The 11,831-nt window shown below is 42.8% G+C and overlaps 1 protein-coding gene across 1 annotated transcript; it reads right to left on the bottom strand.

Moving 5' to 3' along the window:
* Positions 1–8,890: 8,890 nt before the first annotated feature.
* On the bottom strand, positions 8,891–10,870 carry LOC306959005 (uncharacterized protein; the record flags this gene model as incomplete). Its single annotated transcript, XM_079550678.1, is given in 3 exon segments — positions 8,891–9,061; positions 9,063–9,599; positions 10,322–10,870. Coding segments are annotated over 3 exon segments (1,257 nt in total).
* Between the last annotated feature and the right edge of the window lie 961 nt (positions 10,871–11,831).

Raw genomic sequence — 11,831 nt, forward strand, 5'->3', positions numbered from 1 at the left:
GCTCAGAGCAGAGCTGGTGAACTGGAAAGATGCTGTGATGCCTTCAGGCGGGACAGTGGGGTTACAGGAACACTGTGGGCTCTGATGAAGCTTTCTATGGTTGAAAATAATTTTTTATAACCAAAGACCTCATAGGGAGAAATGGTCTTCTGGACCAGAACAGTGACTGCAGCTACACAGCTTGCCAGAGAACTGTGGAGTGACACTTTATTCATAGAACGTCTGGGGAGATGGAGAAGACAGAATAATGCTGTAAAAGAACTGAATGTTGGAAACCAAGACTTTAGAGGGTTGTTGGTTTGTTTGTTTGTTTGTTTGTTTTTTATGGGCTTTTTTGGTGGGTTTTTATGGGTTTGTTTTTTCATGGGCTTTTATATTTCTCATGCATATTTTCTCTCTAATCAGGCACCCCCAGAAATCTGTAAAGAAGGTAGAAAACAAAATCAACCCCATCTTCTCGGCTCATCCAAGTCTGAGAGAATGTTTTGTCTCTTCTACTGGTATCCCAGGCTTTCCTAGTGACTTATTTCTCTCATTCGTCATGCACACTGTTCTGCCTGATTCAAGTTCGCTTACATGTCTCGTTGCACTGCACACCTTCTTGGACACAGAGGCTGCCAAAGTGACGATGCGTATTTCAAAGGTGACAGAAGAAATCATTCACTCAAATAACACGCCAAACCTCGTACTGAATATTCCCAAACATGTCAGTACTTGGCAGATAATCATTCTCCTTGACAGTTTCTTGCTAAGGATGCACCGAGTGAAGCTTTTTCAGAATGCGTCTGTAAATGCAAACTGAGTTATGTTTGAGAATCAGCAAAGAAAAGGCAGCTTGATAACACATAGTTTGGAATTTCTATACTTCCATGGCCCCACGGATCAATTTTTGGAATCCCCAGCTCCATTATAAATTCAACAAACAATATTCTGCTCCTGGATGTTAACATGCTGAGTGAGGCAGGGAATCGGTTTACAGAAATCCCTGCAGAGAGAGCAATGATATTACAAGCATCTGTTGTATTTTCAAAAGTATTATGCTGTCTTGTCTCTTAGGGCTTATTACTATGAACAACTGCTGTATCTGAAAAAGGCAAAAGCCAATGGAAATAAAGCAGGAAAAACTAAAAAGAAGGTGTGTAGTCCTTAGAAATTCTCTGAAAGCTAGACAGAAACTTCTTTCACAAAGTCTCAAATCTACAAGGGAAATTTGCATGCTCTGTAGATGCTTTTAATTGACCCTTGGGCTGTAGCATTTTTCTCCTTGATACACGCTGTAGGAATCCAAGCCTTGGGCTTCACTGTGCTAGAATTTTCACAAATGCAGAACAGAAGCAAACTGGGTACTCAGTATCTTAAAATCTGAGAAACCTATAAAAACCAGGCAGCAATGCAGGGGCAACAATGAGTTAGACGATCTTACTAGGAGGTCTTCCTGACAGCACAGGCTGAGTGCTATCTCCTGTCTCACTCTGCCAAAAATCCACAAACCAATACAACTGCGATCAAATAACTTGAGCATACCTTACTGCCCAAAGGAAGGCTCACCCATGTGTCATTTTAACATTCCTTATCCTATCTGTATGCCTGCATTTTGGTTCATGGTAGCATTTTATTATTTGTTGAATTTGATTACAGCAATAAAGACATCTGGAGTTTCCAGCAATATCAGATAACAACAAACAGCCTTCCAGGTACTTGAATAGAAGGTTTGATGAAGATCTTTGCACAGAAGAGAAAGGATTTTGCAAATCTGCTTATTGCAATTAATGGTGGCTTTAGAAGCCTCTGTACACTATCTTTGGAAGCTGTAAGCTAGATAAGTTCCTCAGTACTCAGGAAAAAAGGCTGAGATGGGAAGCACGGCTCCAAACCTGCACAAATAAATGTTTGGCTTTGCACTAAAATCTCCAGGCCTATACATACAATCAAACATTGCATGGTAAATTTCAATTAGATTTTCATTCGAGATTTGCCTAGTATGCTTTGATATTTGCGTTGTTTTACTTTATGTTTGATCAGTTCTTGCCAAAGAGGGAATTCTGGGCACAGTTTATAGTTAGTACACTTCTTTGTAAACCCATCAATCAGCATCTATTGTGTCTGCTGCCAATTGGGTATTACTGCTAAATAATATATGCACATAAAATTCTCTGCTCATGAAGCTCATTACATCTGAGATGATCAAAACCCTTCAAAGCAGACCTGTAAGTTGTGCTGCAACATGAGTTGCATCAACAGAACGTAACTGATACGTTGGCTATCTTGCCATCTCATGCTGCCATAAAGCCAGCAGTATGTACTTTCATGCAGCTTGCTGGAGCCTTTTTAGAAGTTATTGGTAGCTTGCCAACTGAAAGCTAAGGTCAAAATCAATGGCACTGCCTGCTTTCTAGGAATTGCTGTTATCCATTGCTGTAAGTTGTAGTCGGTCACCTTGAGAAATGTGCTGAAACTTAAAGTACAGATCAAAAGCATTTTTAAGTAACTCATCATCAATTATATTTAGAAAAAAAAAAAAAAAAAAGATCCCTGGATTTTGCCCATCATTCAAGTACTTCAGGTAATTATGAGCAGAAAGAGGTCTGTAATTATGCACACTGAAGTGCATCCGTCCTTCATATGTTACACAAATTCTCATGAAATAACGATTTTGTCCCAATTGTTTCTGTTAAAGTTTTGTCACATATGAATGCAGGACAAGAATGTCATCTTGTTGAATCTCCTTTTTCATGGTTATGAAGAAATGAGATTTGTTGAGGACACCATCACAAGGAAAGAGCACGCAGAAGTAGAAATGAGTATTTGGCAAGAGAAGAGAATGCTATCATTTCTGTGATATCATTTTTGTACTAGCATTTTCATTTTAGCTTTGCTATTTCTTGGCAAGACACAGGAATAGCTGAAACAAGTTGTTCCAGTACGTAAAACATTGATCTCTGTTCACAGATTGCTGTCCCAGAGATATTTGTTCCAGAAAGTGATCTTTAAAAATAGTACAGTGTGCATCATGAGTGGCAGCATTATTCTAAAACCTATTTGGGAAAAACAAATTTGTCTTCTGGAACTCGTACTATATTATTACTATGATCAAAAGTTAGGGGATACTTTCTGATGATGTTGAAAATGCATCTGGCAGGTGTGAGAGGCTAAGCAAAGTTGCACGACGTGCTGTTACAGTTGGAGAGAGAGATTCTTCAGCATTGAAGACTGATGAGTACCCTCATGTCAAGAGAAGCTGGTTGAGCTATACACCAATTAGAGCTAATAATAACATCCTCAGCTGGCACAAAGTTTTTAATGAACAGTGGGATTGCAGTACATAACAAGCACTCAGGGGCAGATCCTTGCCTTGCAAAGCGCTCTGTAGAGGTATCTATAGCCCAGTAGGCTGCACGGAGAAGATGCTGGCATCAGTTGTATGATTGTTACCTTTTCCTCTCATCTGTTTACTCTGGAGGTGAAGTGTTATGTGAAAATTAGAGCAAAGAAATAAAGTTTGTACTGGAGAGGTGAGTGTGCAGAGGAGTGGGCTGGGGTGAAGAGCGCACAGGAGCACCACATCATTCAGGCTGGCAGCATTCTGCTTCAGCACACAGCCTCAGCATTGCAATACAGAAAACATTGCTTAAAATAAAAAAGCTTTCACTGGCAGCAAGAGGCTCAACACCACATTGCCATGAGCTTACTTTTGCTTTTTGCCAAAGCCAGATGAAAGAAGAGGGCAAGCAGATCTTGTCCCCCAGAGTAACCAAACAAAACAGACTACGTGAATTTTGTGCTGCAATTGCCAGCGAAAACAAAGAGGGCAGTCAGCTCATAAATAAGTGAGGAAGCAGTCTCCAGAACTGCACCATGGAACTGATGCATGAATTTCCAGGAATGAGAAAGAAAGAGTTTTACTAATTTAATGAACTTTGAGGTAGACACTGGAAAATCATTCACATCTCAACTTTTCTAACAACATTATGCATCCAACCACAGTGTTAATAATAGTGGTGTTTTTTTAAAAAAAAGATGTAGTAACAACAATTCTATACATTACATCTCCAGATTGCCAAATCACTATCCAGAATTCTAAAATTTTAATAGGTTTTTATGCCTCAAAAAATGAACTTTATTTCATGTCATCACTGTTTCTATTTCAGAATCAAAGCCATTAGGCTAACTGAAGATTCCATCTGTCAATGCATGTGATGCAGTAAGAAGTATGTCTGGTCTGAGATTGTTTAAGTATAAAAAATAGTGGTTTAACATTTTGAGATGAGTTTTTATCTTCAGTAATTTTTCTTCTGGTTGTGTGAAGTCCACCATATGAATGTAGTTATTACTAATGAGGTGCAATCAAGAGCATGCTGAGAACGTCACTGTGGCTGCAAGTGTTGCTCAAAGTCCACCAAAGAAATTCAAAAACACCACACATTGCTATCCATGTCAGATGACAAAGCAGCAATCTGAGAATCCCAAGTCTGACACACATTAAGAGCCTTTACTCCTTGTGTGCATGAACTGTAATCACAGCTATTTGCTTTGAGAAGAGCAAGAAATAATATGCTGCTCTCAGCACTGAAGCTCATTGAATTTCTTCGCACACACATGCATTCACATACCCACAACCTGACAAAGCAGAGTGACACTGTATATTTATTAAACAAAAAGATCAGGACAATCAAACTGATCACAGAGTTAAAATACGCCATAGCATTTCTATGTCTATAAAGCTTGTGAAAACAAAGCTGAAAAGATTTAATAGCCCTGAATGCAGCTATTTACACTGATGCTAAAAAAGACTCAGCTGGTATTTCCTGAATGCAAGATCACAGGCACTGGGACTTCAGAGGAGGGAAGAGGCTTGCAGGAGAGGAAAGAAAGAACTGATGAGTTGCAAGACAGGAATATATAGAACATCAATCTCTGGTAGGAAAAAATTTTTTAGATTAAACTATCAATAGTTAGTTAGTTAGTAAACACGTAACCTGGATCTTTTCATTTTCATTTTCTTCCATTTTTACTGTTGCATTTTTAGCTTTTTTGTCTGAAATCTAGAACCCATCCTTGGCTCAGTCTTTTGGCTCCTAAGTGTCTCCCATAAGCAAGATCTGCTGAGATGGATTATTTTGAACATATTCAGTCAAGCCTGTGCAAAAGGCTGCCAAGGTGATCATTTTAGTTGAAATCAAGCTTATTTTGGTTCGGCTGATATCAGTTAGCAACAGTCTGAACTGGTCTGGTGTCAACTGAAATAATAAAATACAGCCAAATTCAGAAGTTTAAGATTTGGAGAAAAGAAGAGCAAACTTCAAAACCAGAAATTTTTATCCTAGTCTTCAAGATGTTGAAAGTGTTTAATTAACGGGTATTTGTAAAAGAACATTTGTATATTGTCGTTACATGTGTAACTAAGCCTTATATTGGGGTATAGGATAAACAACTGCAATAGCAAGATACCTTTTGGAGGCTGGTGAGTAAGTAATCACAAACACAGACTCTTGAATGTAAAGAAATCCACATGAGTAACAAGAAGCTGTTCTCTTTTCTATCATTTTCACTGCTGCATACCCTTTAAGGTGCTTCAGTATTCATTACAGCTATTATCATTTACCACCAGAAAAGGGCTGTGGATTCTTTTACGATCTTGATGAAAAGTTCATTCAGTCCAAAAGAAATTGAAACAACCGTGTGTGAAAGAACAGCTTCAGAAATGAAATCTACAAAAACCCCTTTGGTATAACATAGAGGAGTGTAACAGTCCTCAGTACCATGAAGGCTTTCTGGAAGGAGACTTCAGAGACTCCTGCAAATTTCTGTAATCTCTTTCATACATGCTCCATGTATTTCTCTTGAGAGTAAAACAAAATGATCATCAAACTTGTTTGCCCGATCTCTGCAACTTTCTTATTGTGAGAAATTATCTGCTTTTTGGTTTCCATCCTCTGTTCTGCAGGTGCTGCATGCAGGGTGTGGGCTGATACTGTGGAGTATATATTTGTCTTTGTGCTCTCCACGAGCTGAGTACAGGTATTTTATCATGGACATTTTGAAATTAGGGAATTTACCCATTTCCTTTCAGGAGGCAGGGGGATTACCAAGGACAAAGAATTTCCCAACAAAGTTCTGAACAACACTGTTACTAAAAGAGGACTTTTTTTGCTTTTATAAAGATGAAATGAGGGAAGTATAACTAAGGATGGAAGATTAAAGCATCTTTCCTGCTTTGGTGATGAAAGGCAAATGCAGCTTGAGAAGTTTTTTGGAGAGGAAGAAGCATATTAAAAGAGATAAACATTTCCTTACACATAACCCAAAATGTTGCCATGCTTCATTGTAGAAACCAATATTAGTCCTCCATTTAGAAAACAACATTTAGAACAGGGCCAGGCAGGCAGGGAGCACTGCACCCTCATATGAGCACAGGTTGGGATTCTTGTGTTATTGCTGGCGTGTTGTTAGTGCCATTTAGATGGAATTGGGGACAAAATGGAGTAAAGGACAAAGTTTTCTAAATTTCATCCCCCTGCGCTTTTTGTGTGTTTCCTTACACAGACATGAAAGAATGTGATTTTTCTTCCTCTGCATGGTGGCTACTTGAATATTGCTGATTTCAAAAAAATCAACACAGGATTAAAAACTTTTTTTTTTTTTCCAAAGTTCTACCATTATATGTAAAATGTTGTTTTCCTTGTTAATATAATGCTCATTTACAGTCAGGACAAGGGCTTAATTCAGTAGTTTTTAAAAATATTTATGAGAATTCCTTCTATCTTAACATAGCAATTTACTTCTTCCTCTTAAGAGAGAAACATAGCCCAATGCTAACAAAAATTATTGTTTGAACCCTTTTCTCTTCATGGTAATGCTTTCCTACAGGCTAACCTTGGCCCAGGGGTGCCTTATTTTCCGTTTCTGATGCTTCAGCTCACTGTCTGGAGGAGCCTACGAAGCTCTTTATAGAAAGCTCTGTTGAATGGTAAATCAATCAGTTTCACAGAACCACAGAATCACAGAATCATAGGTGTTAGAAGGGACCTCAAGAGATTGCACAGATGGGATGGGTCTTGAATGTCTCCAGAGAAGGAGACTCTGTAACCTCTCTGAGCAACCTGTTCCAGTGCTCCATCATCCTTACCTTACCACAAAGAAATTCTTTTGGATCTCAGTATGAAACTTCCTCTGTTCAAGTTTTAGACCATTACTCTTTGTCCTATCACTACACACCACTTAGAAGAGCCTGGACTCATCCATTTGCCTCCCACCTCCCTTTAGATATTTCTCAATTCTCTTCTCAGTCTTCTTTTCCCTAAGCTGAACAGACCCAGGTTACTCAGCCTTTACTCATAAAGGAGATGCTTCCAGGCCCTTTATCATTGTTATAGCCCTTTGATAAAAAACAGTAGCAACAATCCCTTCTCCCACTTCTCCACATCTCTTAGCAATAAAAAAAAACTACTAAACATATTCTGCTGAAAGACGAGGGATGAAAAAAGCACAGCACAGTTGAGCTGCTGTACTTTTCAGCATCACTTACTTTGGCAGTGATGTAGCTTGGCACAGTAACCTGGGGACATTAAACACAGAGTTGCTGTTTCATCTGCAAAGGCATGCAAAATGCATCTGGAGACCTTTAGGTCTCCTGTTCCTTGAATACATAGGGCTGTGTTTGAATTACTGCATACAACTCATTTGCATCAGAAGGAACTAAATGCATCAGAACCAACCAGACAGCAAATCAGAAAATGACACTGAGTTTGCCACTTTTCACAAAAAAAGCATTTCGTTCGATTTGCTTCATCTCCCATGGACAACAGAAATGAGGTTGTGTAAAATTCTGACTTAAAAAAAAAAAAAAGAAAAGAAAACAACAGCCAACCCTATCTTCCTTCACATTATTTTTTTGGTTTCATTTTTTATGCCATGTAAGAAGTACTTAACGCATGGTTTCCAGTTAAGGGAGGATTAATTTTAGATAGAAGAATCAGTGTCAAGCTAGACTAATGCTAGTAGACTGACCAACTCATTTAAGGAGCAAGTGATCAGAGCACGTATTGAATCGTGCCCATGTGTCCTGCCTCCTCCCACAGGCAGGGGGGAGGAGGCTGGAGAGAAACCTCAGGAAATGGGCTGGGATTCTGGTGATGGCAACTTCAGGTGGACTTGTCCAGCCTGGAGAAGAGAAGGCGATGGGGACACCTCATTGCAGCCATCCAGAGGGAGACTGAACTTCGGAGGGGAATGAACTTTTTACGACTGTGTGTAAGTGATAGGACAAGGGGGACTGGTTTTGAACGAAAGGAGAGGAGATCCAGATTAAATACCAAGGGGAAGTTTCTTATGGAGAGGGTGGTGATGTGCTGGAGCAGGATGGCCAAAGAGGTTGTGGATGACCTGTTCCTGGAGATTCTGAAAGCCAGCTTGGATGGGGACCTGGGCAATCTGATTTAGTTCTGTGGCAGGGAGGTTGAACAATTGTGATCCTCAGGGTCCCTTCCAACCCAAGCCGTTCTATGGTTCTGTGATTAGGAGCATGTCTCCCAGACTGGAAGATGTGAAAATGTGACCCAGTCTTTTATTCTACAGCAAGGAATCTAGACCAAAATGCTAAGAGAAAAGGATTCCATTGTTGTTAGAAGCAGTGCTACCATTGCCTGTTGTGAGTCAAAATATAAATTCCATTTGAGAAGGGAATGACTTTAAAAAAGAACAAGGCAAATGAAAGGATTTAATATTCAAACCTTTTATTACCTTAAATATTTAATGATTGAATAGATAAATACCTAAACAAAGGGGCATGAAAACTGAGAACATGCTATTTCCAAAACTACACACCTATGAGCTACAAACTAGGAACAAATAAGTAGAGGCTGCTGCAGCACTGCCTGCAAAGGGTCCTGCACTACAGGGTCGTCCCATGGCCTGCATCTGCCTGCATCTGCGGGGCAGCCTGGTGCTGGCTGCAAGTGCACGTTGGGCAGTGCAGGGCTGCACAGGGCTGCTGTTCTGGTGGCATCATCATGGCTGCTGTCCTCATGGCCATTGCAAAGCAGGAGCCAAGGAAAGTCTGCAGCAGGAGCAAAGGGAGCCTGCAGCTGTGGTGCTTCTGGGAGCTGTGGGAGTTCCTGCTGAGGACAGCCATGTGTGAAAGTAGGAACCCCAAAGGGCAGAGTGCCCTGTGATGGAGGAGTGCAAGTGGCACCCAGTGTCTGGATGCTGCTCAGTGGCAGGATGGAGTGGAGCAGAGCTTCACACTGTTCCAGTGTAGAGCAGGCAGCAGCAGAGCCTGGCAGGATGTGAGCAGTACCTCCTTGGACTTGAAGGGTGTCATTTTTAGGGCGCTTTGCTGGTGGGGGCCCCATGGGTGCTGCTGCCTGTGTGCCTTGTGGTTCTGCTGCCTGCAGGCTCCTCTCTGGCCCAGCAGGCACTCCCTGCATTATCCAGGCATCTGGGCTGCTCCTCTGGGTGTTCTCATTTAGACCCTCCTGCAGGGCAGGGGCAGTCATGTCTCTTCTCTTGTGGGCTGCTCTATACTTGCAGTGCTCCAGCAGCCACGGGTAATCTCTTCTGAAGAAGGGGCTGGAGAAGTAACTGGAAAGATAAAGGAGAAGAGTTAGGTGCTGTCAGCGTGGGACTGAAGGACAGCAAGATACAGGAACTAGGGCTTCTCACAGCTCAGGACAGATGTGGCTAAGAACAAGGCTGATGGGTGTCTCAGTTTCAGCTGGGATGGAACTGTATTCTTCAGAGTGCTGGCATGATGCTATGGTTTGGTTCAGGGAGTAAAACAATGTTGACAGCACACTGATGTGTGTAGTTGCTGCTAAGCAGCGTTGTACAGAGCCCAGGCGATTCTCAGCAGAGGGACCTAGGAGCTGGGAGGGATCAGAACTAGGACAGCTGACTTAAACCAGCCAAAGAGATATTCCGTGCCATATGACATCTAAGAGAAGGAGTCTGGAAGGGGATGGGAGTTCATCTGGCTCTGTTACACTGCTCACAAGCTAGATGGTCTTGTGTCGAGGGATGGTGAGCAATCACTTGTGCATCACTCGTGATATACATTCATATATACATACACTGGCAAAAATATTGTCCTTTCTTAGTAAAAAAGTTTTGTCACAACCCAGGACTTCTCCTTTTTTCTCCACTTCTCTCCCCCATCCCACTGGGAAGGGGCAACAAAGCAAATGAGTGTGTGGTGCTGAGTCACCTTCTGGGTTAAACCACACCAATCAGCCACTGTAATGCTACAGTTCCTTTGAGTGAAACGTGATGTTTTGTGAGTTTACTGTGAGAGCCTGTTCGTATGGGGACCAATTGATGTGCTTACCTTCCTATGGGCAGCAGTTGCTTCTTCCTCAGCCAGAAACTCAGGAAAGGACGGAGATCTTTCCAGGTCCTGTGGCACTTTGGTGAAGCCGTAGTGGTTGAGCTGGCGAACAAAGCTTTTCACACTTGTGCAGCCAAATGGTCTCACAGGTGTTTCCTTGGCCAGGACTTCCACTGCAAACAGTTCTTCCTCGATTACGATGCAGTTTCCTCCATGGCCCCACCAAACGCTCTTCACTTGCTCACATTCGGCCAGTACCCAGAGTTTCTGTGGGAAGGTGAGTGGTGAGAAGACACTGGCTTGGCCAGTGTTTTCCTCAGAGGAACTCAGAGGTAAACCTTTGGGTTCCTCCTCATTGGGAAACATCTGTGAATCCTGTTGTTCCGCTACTGATGTCCCAGCAGCACGACCAGCTGGTGCTTGGTTCTGTGCTGCTGGGACAGTGGAAGTGGAACCTGAGATCTCGATCAGCTCCTCCAGATCAGTGGCAGGAGCTTCCATTTCAATGTGTCCAGTCTCGCACTGATCAGTGGTTGCACGTGCAGCCATCTGCGCAGCGAGCCGGTGTTCGCCCTGCCTGCTGGCAAGGGAAATCCACCGGCACTGCCTGGGTGTTCCGGTGGGAGATGCTCAGATATCACTTTGGTGCCTTGTGTCATCTCAGTGACACCAGCGTGTGCTGCCCAAGGCTGGATTGGCTGGAACTGCCCAAGCTGATGTCACTGAGTAGCACTTGTTGCTGGTCCTGTCCTGAGCCATGGCTGTTTGAACTTAAGTTGAGAGGCAAATAAAGCTGGGTTGGAATGAAACCAGCCCTCACCGAGGCTTTGCTTCCCCTTCCCCATGTACTCCCCTGAGTAGCTCCCTGCTGGATGTCCCCCTGCTCCTGCAAATAGGCTGGAAATCAGTTTCCTGAGCACTGGGACCTGAATAAAATAGCAGTCTCTTCCCAGACTGTGTCCACTTCTAGCCAATGCTGTGTGATTTCCATAGCAGAACTTGCGTAAGGGAGAATCTGTGTGCTTAGTGCTGGCTGCAGGTGCACGCTGGGCAGTGCGGGGCTGCACAGGGCTGCCAGTCTGGTGGCATCATCATGGCTGCTGCCCTCATGGCCATTGCAAAACAGGAGCCAAGGACACTCAGGGCGGTCCAGGGTGCCTGCAGCTGTGGTGTTTCTGGGGGCTGCAGGAGCTCCTGCTGAGGACAACCAGGTGTGAAATTGGGGACCACAAAGGATGTCAGCAACCACAAGAAGTTTGCCAAAAACACGTGCTGAGTTTTGTTTGTAGGGGCGTCCCTGTCTGTATGCTCTGATGGACAGACAGGAGGCTGGAGAACATGCCCAGGAAAGAGATAGAGGTTCTGGTGATGACCGTGTGGATCAGACTTGTTCCCTGTTGTAAAACATAGGAGGGATGCAAAGATCTTGGAGAGAGTGCAGAGGAAGGCATCTATGATAACCCAAGGGCTGGGGGTCTACTCCTATGAAGATAGGTGGAAGGAACTGGTT

The sequence above is a fragment of the Tetrao urogallus genome, assembly GCF_951394365.1.
Source record: "Tetrao urogallus genome assembly, chromosome: 1".
Lineage (NCBI taxonomy): Eukaryota > Metazoa > Chordata > Aves > Galliformes > Phasianidae > Tetrao > Tetrao urogallus.